The sequence below is a fragment of the Alternaria incomplexa genome (assembly GCF_024043165.1).
Source record: "Alternaria incomplexa strain BMP 0042 chromosome Unknown scaffold_1, whole genome shotgun sequence".
NCBI lineage: Eukaryota > Fungi > Ascomycota > Dothideomycetes > Pleosporales > Pleosporaceae > Alternaria > Alternaria incomplexa.
Window position 1 is genome coordinate 3880798 of NW_026249850.1, and position 23846 is coordinate 3904643.

Consider the following 23846-nt stretch of genomic DNA (forward strand, 5'->3'; position numbering starts at 1 on the left):
GTTCGCGCTGATGTTTGCCAGGCTATTATTTGGTTGAGACTTGAGCCAGTTATATACCGCCAAGCCAGAGCGCGAGAGGTCATAGACTGGGTAATGCCGGTTGAACGTCAGCGGCTGAGCTGTGGTCAAGTTCTCGTGAGCAGAATTGCTAGTTCCGATGCCATCATGTGGTCCTGGGTCCTCGGTAGACACAGCTTTTGACTGGACAGTACGTACGGCGGAACTAGGTAGACGATAGCCGGCCTTCTGGTCTTCCGCATCAGTACCAACTGCTGCAGCCTTTGGATACAGCCCATGCAGAAGCGTATCGTAGTCGGCGAAGATGGAACTGGAAACGGGCACCAAAGTGTCAACTAGTTGCATTGCTGGCAACTTCGCTGCCGTAAACGAAGTCTTCTCCGGGATACCGAGCGATTCCGACATATATCCTGAGTCGAACATGGCTGAGAAGAACGTCTGATCAACTTCCACTTGGACTTGCGGCGCGACATCAGGAAGCTTAGCCTCAGTCTGCTCGAAGTCTGGGAAGACCTGCTAGAAAACGTCTTCGGCCCAATCCTCTTGTAGAGGGTTTATGTCTAGTGTGAGCTTGATGGGTTTCCCATCATCATCGACCGTGGGTACAACGTAATCATCGTCGTCATCTTCCTCATCTTGAGGGCCCAGAAGGCAATCTACCTCAGCCCACCAGTCGAACTCATACTGATCGGTCTCTGCGACGATCTTCGTATGTACCGCTTCGAAGAACTTCTTGTCGTTTTGAGGCAACCCGGTCAGCTCGAGCGGCCACCCGTATCCATCGAGCATGTACTCTTCTGCCATCTCGGTATCGATGGCAAGCTCGTCTTCGGAGAAATGCGAGTGCGTCAACGACGGAGTCGAACCGAAACTGGATGCGGAATCGCTATCTGCATTATCCAGAGTCCACTGACCTGCTAAATACGGCTCGAGCATGCTGACTGCTTCCTCAAACGTTGCAGGCTTGCTCTCGTCATTTTCGTCAACATTAAGAAGCACGCAGTTGACATCGAAGAGGCGGCCATTCGAGAAATTGGTAAGTCTAGTGAAGATGTCGTCGACAGAGAGATCTGGACTTCGCGCGAGGACGTATTTCTCCGCAAAATCTCGGAAGGTGTAGGTTGGGAACTGGGTATGATCTTCCTTTGTTGGGAGACAGGCGGTTCGGTCACCTTGGTTGAGTTGCTCATCGTCTAAACGGGAAGGCTCCTTTTGTTCCCTGGAAGTAGTGTCGCTGAGTGTCTCCCCTCTACCGGGGCTTGAAGTTTCTTTTCGAAACTTCTCGATAAGCTTAGCAATGATAAACTCATCAATGACCATGGTTAACCGAGTGGAGTATTTTTGGTCTTTTGAATTCGCTTCGACAGCTGCTTGGGTCTCCCACTCAGTCCCCTCTACCTCTATAGAGCCTTCAAGATCAGACTTAGGAGGTTGCTCAGCATGTTGAATGAGGATGATAGGTCTCTCTGATGAGGAATAATCGTAGCCAACAGCCGAAGCACCAAAAGTAGTCGAGATAGACTTTATATCTTTGCCAGTTAGTACTGCGGGCTTTGGTGTGTGTTCGGCCCAAGTCGATTCTGGCAGTTCAGGCGTTTGAGTGGCGATGCCCGTCCCAGAAACAATGTGTTCATTGACTTTCGGTACGTAGATGGAAATTGGTGCGTCAAAGGTGCTCTTAGCAAAGCCAAAGTCAAAGTTTGGTGTGTCAGAGAACTGCGCAGATGGGGAGGACTGTAGCAGCACGGATGTAGGGTGGGCACTGGCGGTCTTCGAAACCGGAGTAGTAAGCGTACAGCCGCCGAACGGTGGAAGAGGCTTCTGTGGCACCGACGTAGGAAGTCCGAAGATTCTAGTACCACCCTGCGCTGGGACAAGAGCCGATGGTGTAGCGACTTCAGAAGCAGGAGTAATCTTCTCGGCGAAAGAGGTCAAATCAAAGTTCTTCCGGGTAGTCTGAGACTTTGGGAGGGGCTTGGGACGACGAGCGCCAGTTTCAAGTACCGGAGTGTGAGGAGTCCATGGCTTCGAAGCAGTGGGCTCGGTCAGCACTGACGTGTTCTCCTCGCGAACTGGCGGCAGTGCGACGGAGAGGCCCAGAGCCATGCGTGTGGCCAAGTCGAGATCTAGCAATTCCTCAGAGAAGTCTTGGTAGTTCTCGGACATTTCGAGCAGAGTCTTGTCCCATCCCATCGTCTTGATCTCTTTGATGTCTCGAACATATTGATACGTCTGCCAGATAGCAGACCATGGCTTGGGCTGTTCATCGGTGATGTCGCGACTCTCGAGAGACAGGAGGCGAGCGGCGCGCTCGGGTGCTGGTAACGACGGGAGAACCTCTAAGAGGACGGCGTTCCAGAAGTGCCACTGGGTAGTAGAAACATGAGCGGGAACGTTGAGCGTTGCAGCCGTCTCGACTGTAGCCTTCAGCGCCAGCCAGCTGTCCAACTTCTTTGCTTCTTGGCGGTCGTTATATACGCGCCGAAGCCGCGTCTTGATGTTCTCTCCAGGGTGTAAGGCAGACGTCTTCTTCTGCGTCTTCTTCGAGATAGCGGCCACCACTTCCGTAGCGATAATGATGGGTGCACCGATGGACCCTTCAATAGGTCGAATTGCTGCAGCCTCAACCGATTCAGGATGATCATCATCGTTGTCCACAAGGTAATCGGCGCAGTGATACTCCTTCTTATTCCAAATAAAACGAGTCGTCGAGTCCTTGGTAAGAAGGGGGTTCGCAAGTGGTCGATTTGACTCTTGGCAGTGAGAGGGGTCGAGGAAGAGGTAGACCATGTTGTAGAATCCGGCGTAGCGCTGGATGTCACCGGGATGTTCGGTAAGCATCATATCAAGAGCGGCGTCATTTAGAAAGACGGACGCGCTCTTCTTGTACTTACGCAAGACAGTGGCCTTGACTTCTCCTAGCAAAACGCTGGACGGCGGTAGTGGGCGGCTTGACATCGTAGTAGCTGTCGATGATTCGCGTGAGTATGTAACAATTATGTGGCGAACGGATCGATTGCCTCCGGTGTATTGCATGTGAGTAGAGAGTGTAGTGCAAGCGGCTGGAGACGGTATCGAGTGGGGGTAGTAAGGCGGAGCACGGACCTTCAGTGAAAGTTCGGACTGGAGGGAGACCTGCCTTAACGCGATGGGGAAAGCCGCGAGGTTCTGGAATGAGTGGGCAAGAGCGAGCTTAGTGGCGTTTTGAGAGTGCAAGGAAGGCGTAAGATCAACTCAGGGAAGAAGGTCGAGAGACGATATCGAAAAAAAGGCCAAGCAGCGTGGGCGTCAAGGCCGAGGTGGGTGTAGGGAAGACACGTGCCCTGAGATACTGCCTAGATGGGAAGGAGAGATGCTCAATGAAACAAGGAACTGTGTCTGCTTCACTGTTCAGATCGTAAACTCTCCGAGAAGCAATAGTACAGGAGCGTACATAGGAAGATACGTCGGTGACATTGGGGTATTGATGCTAGGAAAATTGACTGAGTATAGTAGGGGGAAGCGCGCGTACTTCATCGCTATTATCCTCAACAATCTGCGTCCACACTCTTTTGGTCGACCATCCACTTCCAGAAAGCTCGTGCCTTACTCCGTGCGCCTATACATGCCGTCGCATCCAGATGGCTAGCAATAGAGAACGCTTCTATGATACGTAGTGCCACCACCTCATCGACTTCATCGAAAGGCATCAAATCCAGGAATTGCCGAAGCGTAATGGAGCCCAGCTTGACTTGCGACTGGACAATGTAATCGACGCTAGTAACGTCCATGAGGTTCAGTGTTGTTCGCATAACTAGATCCCACCCCTGACCAGCAGAACATTGTCGAGCGTAGAGCTGCTCTGATGCTGCCAATTGTACGAATGCCCGAGTAATCGCATCTTTGGTAGCGGTATGGTTTGGTGTAGTTTCCAGTGTTTCTAGGAAGTCGTCTAGCGAGCCAGTTCCTATGAATGTATGCCGGTGCTTGTACTCTAGATCCCGTTCTTCTGGAGTCAATGCGTCTACGCTGGTGGTATAGTAAGCGGTCTCCATGCCAGATGTTCGCTTTGTACAACTTTCGACACCGGACTTTCCAAATGGCTGAGTGGCGCTGGCCTGGCTTGCGTGTGTATTGACTGGGAGGTTCAGAGAGACCTTCCGACGGTGTCTTATTTTAGGGTCATCTGTGGTTTCTTTGGAAGAATTTGCCCTAAACAACAGCAGTCCATCATTCGTTCTTGATCTTGACCGAAGCGGGATTTGAGGCGTTTCAGTAACGCCGAAGCTTGATTGAGAAGAGACGTATCGACGATGCCGAACAGGGCGTTTAGCGACAGGATCGATTTCGTGCTCTGCCAATTGGGGAGTCCAGGTGATTGACACTCCTTCCATCGGTGCGTCGTTACAAGCTATGTACGCACTGATGTCTTCATCGCATCCTAGCTGGCTGGGTGTGCATACAGGCGCGTCTTCGAATAAGGTTGTATCTGAGGTCGGGGATGCTGTGTCACTGGCGTCTTCAGGGTGCGGCGTCGGAGGAAGAGATCGTGGGGCGGATGCACCCATGGCAGGGAAGCAGAAGGTGGTGAAAATCTGGTACTCGTGGTCGGTCGTTCCTTTCCACGCCTTTGTGACAGTGTCGCGTGCAGGCAAGCCGAATCCGCCAGCACATGGGTTTTTTGCAGCGTTTGCTCCTGTAGCCACCGCGCCTCTGTCTGCGTTGGGTTGCAAAGCTGCCAGAACGGTACTGCCAGTGCGTTCGCTCGTTGACATTGGCCTCCAAACGCCCGGCTTGCGGAGATGTCCTATCAAAATTCCGTGTAAGCTTTTGTATAATAGACCTTGCATCCACTCTGCATCCGACCGGGACTTACTAGATGCTGTACTAATCTTATCCAAAGCGATGGTCCTGACGCCGACTGCGACTGTGTCGCATCTTTCGTTCGCTGTCGATGTGACGAGGGATTGTACATGATCCAACGCTGGCTGAGCTTGCGCATCCGTTGTTTGCTTGTCTGGCGTTTGTTCAATGGCGGTGCTTGAGAGTTCGACTTGGTGCTCCGGGGGAGTGCGATTGGCAGCGTCACAAAATCGCTGTTTCCTTCGGCGCAGGTATTCGTTTGCGATTGCGTAGCGAGCGACAGTCAACGGCTTCATAATGGTTATGAGTCTGGACAGAGTTCGGACGCATATAGCGATTGCGCGCAAGCGGTGGTGGGGCGGTTGTTGTGGTCGGGTGAGGATCACGCGTATCAGGAAAACATGGCAACAGACGGCTGCAAGCTCCACTATTACCAGCCCGAGTGACTTCAGACGATCGAAAAAGAGTAGGAGGATTCGCAATGCGCAGTGCAACCAGACAATGTACACCATTGCTGTGTCCACAGGTGCATTACGGAAGAAGGAGACCCGGCCAGCGGCGATGTTAGCCTGTAGTTTGATTCTCTTAAAGTCGTATACATACCTTGCTATCTCGATCGATAGCAATACAGGATCGCCGAGGAAGACCAGTGGTGTTGTAATGAGGATGGCGCCAAGTGAGATGTTGTTGTAACCACTACCACGTGGCAACCGGCATTTATGGAAGGAACGCAAGGCAACATGACTTGACGAGAAATGCAACAGAAAGAACGATCACAGAATTGTAGAAGAAAGGCAAAAGTATCAGCCGAACTCTTCTCTTTCCTTAGATGGCTGTATCTTCAGGCACCTCCTCCTCTACCCTTTGTACGCGCTACCCGGACACTGTGAGGAACAAACTTCAGTGCAGACATGCTAGAAGCCAGACTGTCCATGGAATCGGTCGACTGATCAGTAGTGGCTGTCTTTGGGGCAGTGATACCTGCTGCGTCTTCTCGTGTGAGCCCGCGGCCTCCGAATCCTCCACGCCCGCGAAGTCTGGTGGGGTAGCGACGCGTTTCTCCTTCTTCCTGAGCTTCTTCGTGATCCATCTCCATAGTTTCACCAGTGCTTGCGCTGGACTCACCTCTCCGCCTCCTTGGAGAGCCAGCAGCGCCATTCGCCGAACTCATAGTCGAGCTTCTTCGTCGGTGAGAGGGTATTAGCATGCTGCTTCGGCGATCGATACCGTCTTTCACAACGATGAAGTCGTACTCGCGAGGGAACTGGTGCTTATCAATGCAGTGGAGGCGGCGCTTCTGTGGCGTGCTGCACATGCGATCGCAGTCAGGTAAGAGACATGCATACTGCGAGCTATCAGCTACAGTGCCCTTTTGAAGGCGCTCGTACTCCGCATACCTCACCAGTCTTACTCCAAATGGATGGGCGATCTTGTCAAGAGGAAGGAACCACTGGGCAGATCCGGAAAGGGTAGGAGCAAACACGTGACAAACAAAGTAAGGAAATGACCTACCGTTTTCTCTCCCTGGTCTCGCTTGGCAGCATTGATAGGATCGTGATATTCTGCAATATGCAGATGTAGAAAGTGCTGATCCGGAAAGTTCTTGTGGCATTCGCTGCATCGGTTCATGTGAACTTGCTGGTAGTGCACATCGTGGTCTTCAATGGAATTGAACGCAAGCGGTTCGTGCGGGGGCAGTGAGCACTTCATGATGATGGGGTCGTCAGAGACGGCAGATTCGGTATCTAAGTGGACAATCTTGACGTCGGCCGATGTCTCACGCGAGTAGGGTGTGCTGTCTGATGACGAGGAATCGCGGTGTGAGCGCTTGATCCCCATTGTATGTTGATTGGGGCTGATTGTGACTGTGACGAGGCGTAGATGAAAGGGGCAGTACCTTTTACCGGGGAGAGTGCCGTCTCGCAGGGCTGTTTCACTTGGGTGTTGGCTGTGAGGTGAAAGAGAGAGGGTTGGTAGCCAGCCAGGCCGGGACGTGGTACCTTAGCTCCGAGGCTGCTGCGCCCGCTAGTTCTCACGACTCATCCACCAACCTCACTTTCTCACACCTCTCACCACGGCCATCGCCTCCGACTCTGACGCCATAGCTCCGCGTCTTGGGCGCTGTTTGCCTCCGAGACCCTCCCGCTCGCTTCTGTCCTTTACGCAGGGCATACCCCCTCACCATAAATGGAGCACGCCAGCCACAACGTCCGCCGCCTGCTCCGTGCCTTCGTCTGACCTGCCCGCCGACCGTGGGGTCACATATGAACGTCGCCGGCTCCTGCACATAGAAGGCATGGCCGCCAACACCGAACAACTCGACAGGTGCGTCATTGCGTCATTCCCGTGATGTCGGCCGGGTGCTAATAAAAGTATAGACGGGCGAAGGCGATCGAGAAGGACCTGTATAAGCGCGCTGATGGCGGCTCTCCGTGCGCCGAGTTAGCTGCGGTGCTGCAAGAGTAGGCATCGTTACCACTTCATACCGGCGACAACTAATGCCCGACAGGTACCGCGCCGCCTGCGAGGCCCTTATCTTCTCCAACTTCGAATACGCATCCGCCCGCGAACTCCAGACGACGCTGTGGAATGCGCATCTGAAGGTCAACACCAAATTCAGGCAGGAACACAAGCTGGTGCGTCACCACGCGAGAAAGCACGAGAAGCATCGCTAACACCCGGCAGCTCAAGCGATCCAAGGACCATGTTGTCGAGATCCGCAAGTTCCAAAAGACCTATCTGCAGTTTATCAAGGCCAGCCAGCGCTTCTACCGCCAATATATACTGAACCTCGACACTCAGTTCGACGGCATCCCAGAGCTGCGCAAAATTGCCCAGAAATGGAAGGATGATAGTAAGCACGCCCGGTGTGCGCCCCGCGACTTTGCTGATAAGAGAGCAGCCTCCAAGTCCTCCCCGCGCCAGCGCATCGCCGCGAACCTGAAAACGCAGGTCCTCATCTCTTGCCACCAGACGCTCATCCAACTCGGCGACCTTTCCCGCTACCGCGAGACCGAACTCGTCGAGAAGAACAAGGACCGCAATTGGGGCCCAGCCAAAGGTTACTACGACCTGGCCGCAGAGATATACCCAGATTCCGGACATGCGCCGAATCAACTCGCAGTAATCGCCCGCGAGGACGGCGACCACTTCCGCTGCGTATACCACCTCTACCGCTCGCTAGCAAGCAAAGAGCCGTACCCGTCGGCCAAGGCCAACCTCGCGACCGAGTTCAAGCGCGTCATAACTGCATGGGACAATGGGCAGCTCATCAACAACCACAAGTCAGCCGACGGTAACACCGGTCGGGCTTTGATTGCTTGGTTCATCAGACTGCATAGCAAGCTCTACAAGGGCGAGGAATTCGCGGCGCATGATGAGTTGGAAGGCGAGGTGCTCAGCCACTTGGCTATTGAGCTCAAAGAGCGCCCGTTGGACTCCATTTTGACCAAGATCATTCTCATCAACATGTCAGCGGAATACTTTGCGACGGTGCAGTTGCAGAGTAAGTTGTCCACCCTTCACACGCTAACTTGGCTAACCATGACAGGCGAAAACCCACCCCCGAACATTATGCGCACCTATTTCTACTACCTTCGTCTGAACGTCAAGACATTCTTCATCCTACTACAAGTCCTGCAACCGGAGTTGGACCGTCTTTCCGAGGGCAACGATGTGAAGCACCAGAACGGCGACCGCGCGGCCCATCTATCCGACAAGATTACAGCTGTGGCACGCCGCATCCTCCCAGGACTTCGTCTATACAGCACCTGGTTCACGCGCTACTGGAAGGTACTCAACGCCAACATCGCCGATACCTTGAATCCTGTCGACGTCCAAGAGCTCTGGAAAGCCTACGCTGCTACCTTGTCTCTTTTGGCCTCGAGCTTTCCCGTCGACCAACTCCCCCAAGAAGACTACATGTTGGAGGAGGATACGGATACGATTGGTTTTGAGCCGCTCATTTCCCCGGACACCATGAAGCTCTGGTATAAGGGGGATGTAATGAAGCAGAAGTGGACTGAGCTGGAGCGCAACCACCCCAATGTCGAGATGCTCATGCGAGTGAAGGATTTGCTGATCGATGGTCTGCTCCTCACGCAGATTGACGATGCACCACTGGACTTGGCGGGCCCGCGATTTATCTACCGAGAAGAAGGATTACCATCGGAGCTTCTGGCGAGCCCAACGACCCGACCTGATGGATCTCCTGTTCTTTCAGTCCAGGCCACCGATATACCTCTGTTCAAGCACACAGAGGCGCCTATTCCAGACGACCAGAAGTCACACTCTGTTGCGGCAGCTTCAGAATCTGCATCCACTACGCTTGCTAAGGACAATGCGATGCGCAACATGGTGGACGATCTAGTAGGCGACGAGACCGCACTGGACCCTTTAGTTGAAGAAGACGAGAATATCCCACCTACGCCACCAGAGCAGACATTTGACGACACGGCCGTTGTCAACGACAATACATTTGTGCCGGGAGCATTGTCGATCAACGACTTGGTCAACTCAGTTAGGAACTACAAGCCCTTGTCTCCTGCTCCGATGCCTGCCATGCTCTCCACACCGATGGGTAGGTCGGGTTCTACGTCTTCCATCCGTCAGCCACCGAACCTACCTTCTGTGCCAGATGGTCAGTGGAATTCCAACTCCATCTGGAATCGCACGCCCGGTCCGGCGTCTCCCTCTATGCTGAATACCAACGGCCTTGGCAACGATCTCCGTCGCCCTTCAATGAATGATAAACCCCGGATGTCTGGTCATGTGCGAGGGGATTCAGCGAATTCGCTTCTGAGTGTCGAGGCTGGTACTCCTACTGCTACTAGAGCTCCCAGCGGTATCGGCAGTGGCGCTGCATGGGGAAATCACGTCAGCAGCCCCTCGAACTGGGGATCGCCATATGGCAGCGACTTGAACAACAACCACCAGTATGGATACGCAAATGGAGCAAACATGGCGAGCCCGCTTCTGTTCAGCTCCTACCGGGGTAATGCCGAGAGCTCCTGGGGGCGCACTCCTCCCAACGGCCAAGGCGGCTGATCCAACGCCAGCGCAGCCGTAGCAGGCTGCTCAATGCTGTCTTATCATCAGTCGTTACCGTCGCTAGACATACGGTTCGCCAGATTACCAACCTGGTTACTACAAGACTGTCGTGTCAGAGTTGGAGAGCTCCGTTGGATGGGTTACGAGCGAACTCTCCAGCCAAGTGAGCGTGGGTGCTCTTCCGCATGCGGTATGTGTGCTCCCATCATGCTTCGCTTGCATGCCATGACTTGTCCAGAGCACCATCGAAGATCAAGGGAAGGTAGTAAGATGGGACGATTTGCTTTACAGACTGAAATTATTGCGTTATTGCATGGGTTGATCTTGCGGGCCAGCCAGGCTGTGATCTGGCTTGAGAAATGACTTGTCTTCCAGATGACCCAAGGCCTTGAGCTTCTGGATGGGAGATGAGTCGAGTCTCAACAGCCCATGCCTGGTCCGGAAGCTCTACTTTACTTTATAGATTTAACAAGGAGTTATGCGTATGACCGCAGGCCTCATAGTTGCTGTGATGTTAAGCTATGTTTCTACAGGATGCCTTTCCTCATTCCTAGTATGCACGACAAGATGCTCCACGCGGCTGCACTTACCTTGCTCGATTCGGGACTTTACGTGTCGGTGCAATTCTTAGCGCGAAGCTTGCTGCCCCTCGTTGTCCGAAACCCTGCCCCACATTCAGCACTTTCACTCCATTACGACACCAACGTCTTTTATTATACACACACAACAAACACAATGCCTGGAAACTACGAACTATTCTGCCTCGAGAACCCGCTTCTGGACATCCAGGGTGTAGGGTAAGTCCATGTTTTCCTTCAACTGAGGTCGCAATGCTTTGCAGCAGTTGCGGAGGAGCACCACAGTGAGCTTTTGCTAATGGCTGGCAGTGACCAGGCTCTTCTCGACAAGTATGGCTTGAAGGCCAACGATGCGATCCTCGCCGACCCCGAGAAGCACATGGGCCTGTACGAGGACCTTCTCCAGAACTACAAAGCCGTCCTGATCGCTGGTGGTGCCGCCCAGAACACTGCCCGCGGTGCGGCTTACATCCTCGAGCCCAACTCGGTCGTATACGTTGGCTGCATTGGCAAGGACAAGTACGGCGAGACTCTCGAGAAGATCTCAGCCGATGCTGGTGTCAAGACCGAGTACCTCTACGATGAGAAGACTCCCACTGGTCGCTGTGGTGTTGTCATCACTGGCCACAACCGCTCCATGTGCACCGACCTCGCCGCTGCCAACAACTACAAGATCGACCACTTGAAGGAGGAGCGCATCTGGAAGCAGGTCGAGAACGCCAAGGTCTACTACGTTGGTGGCTTCCACTTGACCGTCTGTGTCCCAGCCGTCAAGGCCCTGGCCGAGGAGGCTGCCGCTAAGGACAAGGTATGAAGATCTTGGATGTGTTAAGAAAACGGCAGTGCGCTAATAGCTTTCTAGCAATTCATCCTCAACCTTTCCGCGCCCTTCATCTCGCAATTCTTCAAGGACCCTCTCGACGAGGTCCTCCCCTACGTCGACATCGTCATCGGCAACGAGACCGAGGCCGCCGCATTCGCCGAGGCACATGGCTGGGAGACCAAGGACGTCAAGGAGATTGCTAAGAAGCTTGCCAACACACCCAAGCAGAACAGCAAGCGACCCAGGACTGTCGTCTTCACCCAAGGCACCGACCCAACCATTGCCGTGACCGCAAAGGAGGGCGGTGACGCTGACGTCAAGGAGTTCTCCGTCCACGCCATCAAGGAGGAGCAGATCAACGACACCAACGGTGCCGGTGACGCGTTCGCCGGTGGTTTCGTCGCTGGTATCGTCCAGGGCAAGCCGCTCGACAAGGCCATCGACATGGGTCAATGGCTTGCCAAGCTCAGCATCCAGGAGCTGGGCCCTTCATACCCCCAGCCCAAGCAAACTTACAGCAGCTAAGCGTCTTCACACTGAGTGAGCGCTGAAGCTCGTGTATTTCAACAATCTACGAGGGCATGCCATCGCGAGCAGGTTCGTGCTTGCCGTACCTAGCGACTGCCATCGATGTGCGCAGCTAGGTATAGGCTTCGTCGAGGCATCTTGGAGGTGTTTCTGGCGTAAGACAAAAAGTAGAATCTGGCCTTTCAACAGCTGGAGATAGATACCCTCAGCTTTGATGCTGCTAAATGAATGAACAAATGAATGAATCAAAACAGACACATATTTCATTGGTCATCGATGTTACACTTACGACAAGAAGCTTTATTGATGCTAATGAATGGAAGGAGAAGCGCGCCATCGCATAGACAGAGCGAAGTTGTGGAGAATGTTGTCAAGGTACGGAGCAAAACAAAATCTGTGGAATAGGCAGACACCATATAATAGCTCTCTAAGCTATAACGAAGAATTATACTTCTTCCCCGCGAGCAAAAAAGGGCGGAGCTCTCTCTATGTTAAGAGACCTCGAAATGCGATGACAAAAAAAAAGAAGTTGTGTTATGCCCACTACCCGAATCTAGAGGACTGTTAGAAGGGGAATTCGAAGTGTGGAACTCATGAGTTGAAGCTTACCGAACGAGTGATCTTCGCATTACAAGTGCGACGCCTTACCGCTTGCTATTGAGGTTGTTAGGACATGTTTCATGCAGTTGGATGAACAGTCAAACTTACGCCAAGCGGGCCTGTTACAACAGGATTGATGGCAAAAAGTCCAAAGGGTAACACTATGTTCTTGGGCAATGCATGAATTTTGGCTATGTGGTGGGCAATGGTGGGCCTGGAGGGGTAGACTGGCCGAGTCCGCAGCCAGTGCGGGGCAGGAATGACACCACGCTTCTGTGCATTGGTAACGATGCTTAGTGGGGCTCTACTATTTATTGGTTTCAGCTGGGTCGAGTGCGCTTTGGCACTGGTTGTAAGAGTGTAGGTACATCACTGAGATAAGGTGATGAAGTGAAGCGCTTAGTCCATGATCCTCGATTTCTGATACACATTGAAAAGGTTCCGCTCAACGTCGTGTAGCTGTGGCTACCTGATTGCTACCAACAGGACCAGCGGTGGCTTCATCGGTTACGGGCGTGGCTTACCAGGTGTCTTGAACCACAATAATTCTCGAGAGATGCATGATGCACCTTGGCTGAGCATTGCTGATATTGGAAGCTGTTGTTTACTGACATGCGAACTGACTATTTGCACGTGAGGATGGCATATCTTGCTGCAGATTAGGATTCAAATAGGCTTAGTTATGGAACGAATATTTTTGGAACCATGGCGGAAACCTTCCGACATGGTTGCCAAAAACCAAAGAGCCTATTTCGAACTCTGAGATCGTTGATCGTGCGCAAATAGTTGTGATAAATGGATGACACTGCTGCAAACCTTGGAATGTGACTCGGCGCGCGTACTTAGCAAGCGGGTTCAGAACATCCATGGGTGGCCTGGAGATTCGGTATGTAGCATCCACGATATTAGGCGGCAGCCTCTATCACCCATCCTATAGTTGTTGGGAGAGCAATCGCAACAATGCTGATTCACCAACTACCCCCTGGGTTATTAGTGTTCCGTGGCGAAGGCTGATCATTCAAGGTTAGCCTCACCTTTGTCCCGTAGTTCGAGCGTAAGCTCCGACCACCGCTACATCATCGCCGCTGTAAAGGCAACACGTAGACCAAGACTTTCACCCTACATCACATTTCCACACTACAGTCCTTTCCGATATAAACCTCTGTCGCAGAATCTGGCATCCGATCACACACAACTCAAAACCTCAATCTAGAATCAGACAAGCCGAATACCTACGATGGCGGACAGCGGCGTGGACATCGCATCCCTCACAGCCGACCAGCAAGCCGCACTCCAGCAATACACCGCCGTTACCGATCAAGCGACGTCCGACGCGATACCAATTCTCCAGCGCGCGCAATGGAATGTCAACATAGCAGTAACCCGCTTCTTCGACGGCGAACCGACCGAAGACCCAGTCGCTGCCGCCGCCGCTCAATTACCACCGCCCCAAGACATCCGCCGACAAGAGACACTGTTGAATGGTTTTGCTTCACCACGATCCTCAACAAGTAGTGGGAGGAGAGTCAGGATAGAGCCTGCGCCGAGGGTGGTCCCGCAGCCAGAAAGCCAGGTCACCACACAAGTTCCGCTGGTGCTTGCGATATTCTTTGCGCCATTCTCGCTCGTGTACTCGTTATTCGCGAAGTCTTTCCGACTATTAGGCTGGCTATTCCCCTTCCTACCCCGCGCATGGGGGAGGGTGACGGCTAGCAATATCAACACACCCGCCTCTCAACGCAGCGCAAGCGGACGCCGACCTTTGAACCCACGAGATACAGCGGCGCGGTTCATCCGCGAGTTCGAGGAGGAATATGGAAGCCACACCCTGCCGTTCTTCGAGAGCGGATACGCGCAAGCCTTCGATCTGGCCAAGAAGAACCTACAATTCCTGATGGTCGTGCTGGTCAGTCCCGAGCACGATGAGACGTCTTCTTTCATAAAGGACACACTTTTCGCACCAGAGGTCGTGGAGTTTGTACGGAACCCCGAGAACAATATAATACTGTGGGCGGGCAATGTGCAAGATTCGGAGGCATACCAGGTTTCTGCTGCGCTATCGTGCACGAAGTTTCCTTTTACTGGCCTTATCGTACACACACCGCAAGTGTCGTCGACAGCTATGGGCATCGCGGCGCGCGTAGCCGGTCCTACAACTCCACAGCAGTACATCGCAAAGCTAAGACAGGCGATGCAGCAACACACAGAGCCGCTGAATCGCGTACGCAGTCAGCGCGCTGAACAGCAGGCGACAAGGAATATCCGAGAACAACAGAACAGCGCATATGAACGCTCACTTGCAGCGGACCGAGAAAAGGCGCGCAAGAAGAAGGAGGAAGCGGAGCGGAAAGCCCGAGAAGAAAAGGAAGCACTTGAGCGCGAACAAGCCATTGAACGATACGCACAAAACCTCGCCCAATGGCGCAAATGGCGCGCCGCATCAATTCGCTCTGAGCCCAGTCCCGAGGAAAAGGACATCGTACGCATCAGTCTTCGCATGCCTAATGCCGAGCGTGTGGTCCGCAAATTCGCCGCGGATGCTCATATCGAGGAACTCTACGCGTTCGTTGAATGCTACGATATCCTGCAGTCTGAAGAAGGCGCACAGGAGAAGGTCGAAGAGCCAAAGGATTTTGAGCATGAGTACAAGTTCCAGCTGGTCAGTCCTATGCCGCGCGAGGTGTACGAACTCAAGACTGGTGGCACGATCAAGGAGCGCATTGGACGAAGTGGTAATCTGATCGTTGAGCGGACGGACCTTGAGGATGAAGAAGACGAGGATGAGGAGTAATCGCATGAATATAGTCATTGCGCTGGCGTTACGCATTTCTGCTCGACTTAGCGTGGGACGTGGACATCCACTGACGTTTTTGATATGATAGATACGTTGGTTACGAATGTGAAAATGTATGTACGGCCAAACACGTACATCTCTACTATATGCAGTTCTATTTTTATCCTTTTGAGCCAGATTGCCCTATAAGTATTTGCAAGACGATGAACACAGCCACAACTGTGCTTCGAGTGCTTGTATCGGGTAGGCTACGGCTGTCTCGGGTGCACGGGCCATATCTTAGTGCCGCTCCCGGTTTCGTCGACGGGTGACGCATCACAAGCGTAGATCGTCCAATCTGCCCATCGCGTTCCTCCAGACAAGCCTCCGATATGATCGCATCAACAACATAACATGGACAGAGCGAAGACTCGCAAGCCTCATAAGAAGTCGCGAAACGGCTGCTTACCGTGCAAAGGCCGACATGTCAAAGTGCGCCTTCCCATTCGAGTTACGAATTCTACTTGCGACTAACAAACTTCAAAGTGCGATGAACAGAGGCCCAACTGCGCAAACTGCGTGAAGCAAGGCACGGTGTGTGAATACCGGCCTTCCACCAACCGCGAGAGTCGTGAGGCGTCCCACGTATCGCCTTTGCCGGCTGGAACACCAGCTTTTACGCCGTCATCCACAGATGGTCATGCCAATGCTCTTGATCAGCAACCATTACCAGAGTTTGGAACTATCGATCTTAATGGCGCATCCAGCCGGCCTGATTTGACGCTGAATATACCTCAACTACGGTTGCTCCAGTACGTCCTTTCAATTCCATCTTGACGCTTTGAGAGTGTCTCACTCTATCTCCAAGACCGGTCATAACTTTCGGTCACCAGAACATATTCACTGCTTACGGAAAGAATCAAAAAATCTGAACTGACTCCGTGCGCAGTCACTATACTAATGTCACCGCCAAAACCCTCGCAGCGAATAATACTGATGCTGAGGATGTGTGCTCGACATTTCTGATACAGACAGCTTTCGATCATCCCTACCTCCTTCAGGCAGCTCTTGCTCTCAGCGCGCTACACCTGAGTCGGACTTCAGCTCCAGAAGAGGCTCCGCAATACTCGTACCAGGCCGAGAAGTACCATGACGCAGCTCTACTTAGTTTCCAAACATCGGTTCGCGACATCGATCATTCGAACTTCAAAGCGGTCCTTCTGTTCGCCGGAGTCCTATTCCCACACGCATGTGTAGCTTCAGTTGCAGCTCACTCGGATATGGAGCACGCGTTCGACAGCGTGCTTTCTAATCTGGTTTTGACCCGGAGGATACGGCCCATGGTGACTGGCTTTTACACGGAAATGAAGGCGAGCGAGTTGGGCCGCATGATTCCGGACGACGTCAAAGATATTGATTGGATGACAGAAGAACAACCACCCAATACTGAACTTGTGCAACTGCGTAAGTTCTCGGAGGTCGTCCATCATGTCTATCCTCCCGATATCGTGGATGCATATGGCTTTGCCTGCCATATCCTCGAACTGGTCTTCCAGGTCGCGGAAAAGTCTGATAAGCCGCCTTCCGACGCGTTGCTGAAGATTTGGATCCACCTCATCTCAAATCGCTATATCGAGCTTCTATCGGAGAAGCAGCCGGGATCTCTAATCATCTTTGCACATTACGCGGTCATGATGCACAGAGCGGCAGCGAGTTATTGGTATCTGGAGGGGCTCGCAGAGCAGATACTCAAGATCGCGGATCACATGGTCCCTAGCGAGTGGAAGCAGTGGCTTCATTGGCCCAAGGAGCAGATACGAGGTGGCTCTGTTCCGCCGACACCATATTCTGGACATGCGACATGAAGCCTTGGAACTTTTCTTGGCATTCGACATTTTTATCATTGTGCGCCGAGCTGTGTACGCTCCCGACCTGCTGCAAAAGGCGAGATGTTCCTCCATGGAACAAATCCTCCGACGCAGGCTATGCTGCCCGTTGCGGAGACGCGGAGGTTGCAAACATGCTTGATTACCGCCAGCTTGCGCACAACTATTGCATCGAAACAACATCCCTACGCCAAATCAGTATTGATTATTCCTTCCACCAGACTGCTTTGGGATATGCTTGCGAAGAATGTGTGGCTGGCTTGACGAAGTCTTGTGTCGTAAGTGGAATCAGGCTAGGCTCGAGTATCCGCATGTTGACTGATCAGGTAGACTACCTTTACAGGACTTGGCTGGTCAGCGTAGAACACGACCATTCGAAGCGATGATAGTTATCAGGGGGAGGCTGTGCGAAACGTGCGAAGCAGCTGACTTATCTACTTGCACGCACCACGTCAAGATTTACGACGTATTCTAGAAGCGACATTGAAGACTTCCTCCTGCTACCCCGTGTTTGACACCACTACACGCGAGGAACTAATGTAGGATGTTCGAGGAAAGAACAAAAAAGGTGGAGCTCAGTATTCGGGCAGCAATGCGATTGGCGCGTCGTATCTGGACGCGCTAGTCGTATGCACAGATCCTTCTCCTTCTCTATCCGAAATGTCTACGCTCCCAACAGAAGGCGGGAACGTTGCTCGGGCAATCTACGTACGGGTCCAGGGACTCTAGATACGGGATACGCTAGGTGGGCTGTGCCCCGCGGCTTCTCGTTATGACTTCTATACATAAAGACGTTGCTATACTCTTCTCCATCAGCCAGCCTCAGTCCACATACCAACAGTCCAACAGTGTATTACCACGGACACTTCCCAATCTTCCAAATACATTGCCACAACTGTTCAATTTGATTCCGTGGTACCACAAGGGCTCTTGCCTCAAACCCCCTTCCTCCCACCCAAGATGTCGACACCGGGACCAGTAGACGACTCAAACGCGATACCAGAGTACGTACTCTGGCCGTACACACCTACCATCGCGGCCGGCGCCATTACTGCCGTGATCATGTTCATACTGTTCTTCATCCACACATACCGCCTTGTCAAGAACAGGACATGGTTCTGCATACCCTTCGTCATCGGAGCTCTGGTATGTATTCAATCCCCCCTCCACCCCTCCAGCTTCTGGTTACAAAAGCTGCTTAACCCAAGAAAACACATGCTAACACCCACTCCAGTGCGAAGCCATAGGCTACTCCGCCCGAGCCGCAGCCCACAACGACACCGAGAACAAAACCCCGTACATCATCCAATCCACGCTCATCCTCCTCGCACCCATCCTCTTCGCAGCTTCCATCTACATGATCCTCGGTCGCCTCATTCGCCGCACAGACTCTGCTGAGTACTCGTTGATCCGCGTAAACTGGTTGACCAAGCTCTTTGTTGGCGGCGACATTCTCTGCTTGTACGTCCCCAAAAAACAACACAACACAACGCAACTCTCATCAGTCATCCATCATGCTAACATAATATCCTAGTATGATCCAAGGCGGTGGCGCCGGCATGCTCGTATCCGCCTCGGACGCCGACGGCTTCAAACGCGGCGAAAACATCATCCTCGGCGGCCTCATTCTCCAAATCCTCATCTTCGGCTTCTTCGTCGTCGTAGCGGGTATCTGGCACGTAAGACTCCAAAAGGGACCTACAGCTGCGTCGGCGGATATTCCGTGGACGAAGTTGATCTGGTTTTTGTATGCGGCTAGTGTGTGCATTACTATTCGTAACCTTTGTAGGGTTATTGAGTATGCGATGGGCAAGGTATGTTTTTGATCCTTTCGATTGGTTGTTGAGTGCACTGCTAATGCGTGGATGTAGGATGGTTATCTGCTGTCTCATGAGTGGCCGATCTATGTATACGACTTTTTGCCTATGATGATTACGCTTATTGTGTGTGTTTGGTGGTATGACCCCAACATTAAGCCGGCTCGCAAGGGAGATATTGAGTTCGCTCGCCGATAGACAGGGTTGGGGTTTGTTCTTGTTAATGGCAGCATATTACAGCCTGACGTTGGGACGGTATGATTCTACCGGGTTTATCAATTCGACGACGAGAGCGGGACCTTTGTTATTGGCAAGCCGCATTGGTTTTTCTTTGTGCAGCGTTCATGTTGGTTCTTTGGATTTTGTAGGAAAGAGCGCTCAGCGACATGGGTTTATGGAATTCCCAGTTGGATATAGGTGTAGATACCTAGCATAGCACACACAGGCCTTGTTTATTTGATTGCGCAGCGAGTACATCGCTCGTATCATTAACTTTGTACCAAGTACGTATCTCTTCAAGATCGTTATCCCACCGTATGCATGGGGAAAATTGAACTGGTCTACGGTCCACACGAAGACGGCAACTTGCAGATTCGGTGACCCAACGTCAATATATGCTCTAGGGTGTTCACTTAACTCCTCGTACGAGATTGATCACTTTCGCTTTTATTATCGACACGGATCTACACATATTCCACGTCTACCTCTGAATTTCCCTCTCTTCGTATTTCCTCTCTAGGCCAACCCCTCCAAAGCAGGCTACTCTTGCCTCTCCCTTGCATCATCAATCGCCTTATCCCAATTATAAAACTTCATATAAATACCCTCAGATATCGTAATGCAGCTCGAACCCACCGCACACCCAGTCCAAAGCCCCACCAACTTCATATCCTGCTTGAAACAAAGGAAAAGCGCCAACGGCACCGCAATAACATAGTACACAAAGAGATTGCACCAGCCGCCGATGTTCTGTTTACCCAGTCCGCGGAGCAAGGCGTTTACAAGTGCAGTCGTGGAATCCGCAAATTGGAACGCAGCGAGTAGGGGCAGTACGGTGGCGACTATGCTGACGACTTCCGGGTCGCTGGTGAAGGCTTTGGGAAGGACGTTTCGACAAGCGGTTAGGAAGGCGAAGTCGATTAGGCCGATGGCGAGGAAGGTTAGGATGTACGTTTTTGTGGCTGTGCGGGCGGCGGAGAGGGAGCCGGCGCCGATTAAATTGCCCAGACGGGTGGAGACGGCTACGCCGACGGAGAAGGGGACGTGGTAGATGGCTACTGCTAGTGTCATGACGATTGACTGCGCTGCTAAGTGAGCTGTGGAAAGATAACTTGTCGAAAAGGTAAGAATATCCTACAAGAGGATTAGCGTATACTCCATATCCGAGAATGCAGTGCATGAAACTTACAAATGCCAGCCACTCGGTCTCGACCATGACGATACCTGGAATTGCTAATTTTGCCATCGGCCCCCAGTGCGTGAATGCATCCTTTGTGAAGCCGCCCCAGCATTCCAGCGAAGACGGGTTCACAAAGTATACGTATATCCAAAGCAGCAATGGTAGGAGGTTGTTGGAGATGACAGTCGCAAGAGCGGCACCCGTGAGATCCCAATCCAGAACGAAGACGAAAATATAGTTCAGGGCTATGTTAATAGGCGTTGCGATAAGCAAGACGAAGAGCGAAGCGTTGAACAGGCCTTGGGCTTGCGTGAATCGCTTGCCAGCCTCGAAGATGGCATATCCTGGTGCTCCTGCGAGGAGTAACGAGAGGTAGTATCCAGCGAGATGCGCAATCGCCTTCTCGGGAACCAGGGCGGCCAAAATCCAACCTGAACACAGCCAGATAGCTCCGATGGGGATGGTCACAGCTAACATGAAGAGTATCATGCGCTGGAGGTGGAGTCCTACCATGGTCTTCTTCCCGGAACCATACGCTTGCGCGCACAGAGTGTCTAGTGATGTGGCCAGTCCTTCGTAGATTGCTAGTCCGGTGATGTTGGCTGTCATTGTGGCTAGAGAGACGGCACCAAGCTCATCCGTTCCGACTATACACAATAAGAGTCAGCTTGCATCTAATGGGATCTGTGTTTCGAAGACTTACTATGCCCCACGACGAATATCGTCACCAAACTGAATGAGTACTGCAGCAGGTACGTCCCCATCAACGGAACGCTGTACTTCAGCAGCAACTTGGCTTCCTGCCCCGCCGTGGTTCCCAGCTCTTCTGTCGTCCCATCTCCGCCCAGCAGACTCTCAATCTCAGAGGGATCCGGAATCGCGCCATACTGATTCTGCTTCGCCGCGTTTTCGTGCGCCCTCAGTAAGCCGACGCGCTCAGCCGTGCTCGTCGAAAACCTGCGCGCCTCGGGTGCGTCCATTGTGTTATAGGTAACGCCGCCACCAGATGTAAAAGGGAACGGAACAAAACCCAGCGCTAAAGACGAGATGTCATAGTCGTATTCCAAGTGCGTGACCTCGATGTGCTGGACTTTGTCCTGGTGTTTCGCTCTCACAGTCGTCGGCTCGGGCAGCCAAAGTGGGGCTAGGAGCTGGGCCTCTGCCGTCAACGGCGCATCTCGGCGCATGGCGATATCGGGCAGCTTGCAGCGAAGCAGTAAAGCGTCGGACGACTAACGAGGGGCGGGCATAGTCTTGCCTGTGCCGTGTGGAGTTTGTGTGCGACAGGTTGCCCGGATGCGGGAATGTTTGTCCAGAGTCTGCAGCTTTTCACGAGGTTTTTGTGGTGCGAGATGGGCACTGTCGTGGGCTCATTTCCCGCGCTGGGCTGGCACCAGGGTCTCCGCTGCTTTCGTTGCCATGTTTACTGCGAGCTGTGCCTGCACCGACCATTCGCAACGGCGGGCCGCGACACATAGTCTGGTAAGAGCGAGGCGTTGGGGTGCGTGGCGATGATCGTACCATCGTAACGCGCTTCGGAAGGAATCCCATTGGCGCGCACTGGTTCGTCATTCAATCATCTCCGAACCTCCCGGTTCGCGCTACTGTCGAGCACGCATGCTGGATTACCTCACCGAGCATTTCCATTGAAGCGCAAACTGTATGGCTGAAGATGGGGAGGACGTCTATCGCAGCGGGAGCATACGCGAGACGAGAATTGGGAAGTTTGGCTGACCTGCATGTAGCTTTCTATTATCTAGGAAGAGAACTATCCTCGGTCAGCATATTGTCGATCGACTATTCTTTCCTTAATAAATGATATCAACAGCTCCGATTGTATTCTATTTCACATACGTCGTGGCCGTGCTATCGTCGTGCAGATGCGTTGTCGAACATGAAATGGAGCTCAAGGTCTCATACTGCGTTTACAAAGAACGAAGGAAGAACCTTGATGTACCTGTGCTACAGACCAAGACCGGACGTCAGTGTAACGTCGCCATGACGGCCAAGGCCTGATACAAGGCAGAGCGAGCCACGACGACGTTAGTTTCGACACGGGTGAGCGACCACGCCCAGGAAAGCCGTCTTGCACTCTACATCCAACTTGACAAGTATCAAGAAAATCGACTCGAGTTCAGGCTGCCATATTCGTACTCGCTGCTTTCATTAACATCTACCACATCTTCCGCATTCTCTCCACTGTGTCGTTGGCGCGTTGTGTATTCGCGGGTTTCCAGACTGCGGTTCATGTAAGCTGATAATCGGATCTGATCAAGAGTCTACCGCGAGTTCAATCACTTCCTACATTGCTAGTACTATATGGCAGGAGTGCCTCTTCCTACACTTATAAGAAGGCAGATTATCTAGTATACCTTTTACGAGATCCCGAATCTGATACATAAGATTGTCGCGCATGCATATGATACGGAGCAAACCCAGATTTCAGCGAAATTGAAACACTGCAACCACATCTGCATAGCCGCGAGCACGTAGTTTTGATACATCTCAAGCGGTTGCTTCCTTGTACATATGCTGTCATTGCATATCCTTCTGTAAGAGTGCTTCAAGTTGAGCGCAGGCTAGCCCATCTCACCAACGATGTACCAAGTGTTCAGCAATGATTGCTAACACATGACCTCGGGAGACATGGCTCCAGTGTCTTCCACCTACCAAGTACGCCAAGAACATCTACAGAACAGCAAGTCAAACATACCAATGATAAGTCACCGTCTGACATCACATCACATCACCCTTTGAGTCCAAAGACATCACCCGGCGACATTCATGTAACCATCGTGACAACCGTAGAATGTAACGCTATTGCGCTCACATTCTCCCGGTGGCACACACACACCACACATCTTACATCACCCAAGCACCCATCATCATCTTTATATCCATCCGCACCCTTATTCCCAGCACCACTTACCCCATCCTTCTCCGAGCGATCCGAGTCTCACTCGCCACAGCCCTACCCAACAGAATCCCATCATCGAATTTCGTGTGTAGCCCAAAAACCCGCATGTGCCACACGCGTACAGTACCCCCAATATTCACGACTCAGAAAACCTTCCGCAGCACCCACCCCACGACTTCGCGCAAAGCAAGTAACCCGGCGGGGGCAACCCAAAAAACCACGCCAGGCCGGCCAAGGATTAGGCCCATCTGGCACTTGCTCATTCCTACGCTCGGCGGCATTCCTGGCGGAAAGCAGGGAAGACATTACGTCAGTTACGTTTTTCGCCCAGTCCGCCGAGAGGAACAAGCGCGGGGTGGGGTGGCGCGCTCGCAGACGAATCGCGGGCCTAGAAAACGCGAAGATCGCGCAGAGGAGTCGACTAAGCGGTTGTACGTAAGAGGTAAGCCGTCCTTTGTGCCATGTATGCTGTGCCGCTCACGACTCGCATCATCGTGCGATCTGCCCGCCTATTTCATTCCGCACTGCGTTCCACTTGTTCCGCACTGTAGGAATAATGGAGGAGGAAGGATGCACCTGCTCAATTCGGGATGAGTGTTCCCTGGCGAATCGATGA

General features: G+C 52.6%; 8 protein-coding genes across 8 annotated transcripts; 5 read left to right on the forward strand and 3 right to left on the reverse strand.

Moving 5' to 3' along the window:
• Nucleotides 1-534: 534 nt before the first annotated feature.
• J4E90_001375 (uncharacterized protein) lies at nt 535-2976 on the reverse strand (the record flags this gene model as incomplete). Its single annotated transcript, XM_051430963.1, has 1 exon — nt 535-2976. The coding sequence occupies one exon, from the start codon at nt 2974-2976 to the stop codon at nt 535-537; it is 2442 nt and encodes an 813-aa protein (XP_051296450.1).
• A 2725-nt stretch (nt 2977-5701) lies between these two features.
• On the reverse strand, nt 5702-6699 carry J4E90_001376 (uncharacterized protein; the record flags this gene model as incomplete). Its single annotated transcript, XM_051430964.1, has 2 exons — nt 5702-6205; nt 6373-6699. 2 exons carry the CDS (start codon nt 6697-6699, stop codon nt 5702-5704), a joined length of 831 nt encoding a protein of 276 aa, XP_051296451.1.
• Nucleotides 6700-7156: 457 nt separating this feature from the next.
• J4E90_001377 (uncharacterized protein) lies at nt 7157-9906 on the forward strand (the record flags this gene model as incomplete). Its single annotated transcript, XM_051430965.1, has 6 exons — nt 7157-7185; nt 7239-7322; nt 7370-7496; nt 7546-7714; nt 7763-8365; nt 8411-9906. 6 exons carry the CDS (start codon nt 7157-7159, stop codon nt 9904-9906), a joined length of 2508 nt encoding a protein of 835 aa, XP_051296452.1.
• Nucleotides 9907-10644: 738 nt separating this feature from the next.
• J4E90_001378 (uncharacterized protein) lies at nt 10645-11835 on the forward strand (the record flags this gene model as incomplete). The annotated part of the gene is made up of 3 exons (XM_051430966.1): nt 10645-10706; nt 10797-11295; nt 11350-11835. The coding sequence occupies 3 exons, from the start codon at nt 10645-10647 to the stop codon at nt 11833-11835; spliced, it is 1047 nt and encodes a 348-aa protein (XP_051296453.1).
• A 1840-nt stretch (nt 11836-13675) lies between these two features.
• J4E90_001379 (uncharacterized protein) lies at nt 13676-15229 on the forward strand (the record flags this gene model as incomplete). The annotated part of the gene is made up of 1 exon (XM_051430967.1): nt 13676-15229. One exon carries the CDS (start codon nt 13676-13678, stop codon nt 15227-15229), a length of 1554 nt encoding a protein of 517 aa, XP_051296454.1.
• Nucleotides 15230-15625: 396 nt separating this feature from the next.
• J4E90_001380 (uncharacterized protein) lies at nt 15626-17076 on the forward strand (the record flags this gene model as incomplete). The annotated part of the gene is made up of 3 exons (XM_051430968.1): nt 15626-15703; nt 15758-16023; nt 16161-17076. The coding sequence occupies 3 exons, from the start codon at nt 15626-15628 to the stop codon at nt 17074-17076; spliced, it is 1260 nt and encodes a 419-aa protein (XP_051296455.1).
• Nucleotides 17077-18057: 981 nt separating this feature from the next.
• Nucleotides 18058-19112, forward strand: J4E90_001381 (uncharacterized protein; the record flags this gene model as incomplete). Its single annotated transcript, XM_051430969.1, has 4 exons — nt 18058-18243; nt 18332-18558; nt 18632-18911; nt 18969-19112. 4 exons carry the CDS (start codon nt 18058-18060, stop codon nt 19110-19112), a joined length of 837 nt encoding a protein of 278 aa, XP_051296456.1.
• A 561-nt stretch (nt 19113-19673) lies between these two features.
• J4E90_001382 (uncharacterized protein) lies at nt 19674-21500 on the reverse strand (the record flags this gene model as incomplete). Its single annotated transcript, XM_051430970.1, has 3 exons — nt 19674-20267; nt 20323-20960; nt 21017-21500. The coding sequence occupies 3 exons, from the start codon at nt 21498-21500 to the stop codon at nt 19674-19676; spliced, it is 1716 nt and encodes a 571-aa protein (XP_051296457.1).
• Nucleotides 21501-23846: the final 2346 nt, after the last annotated feature.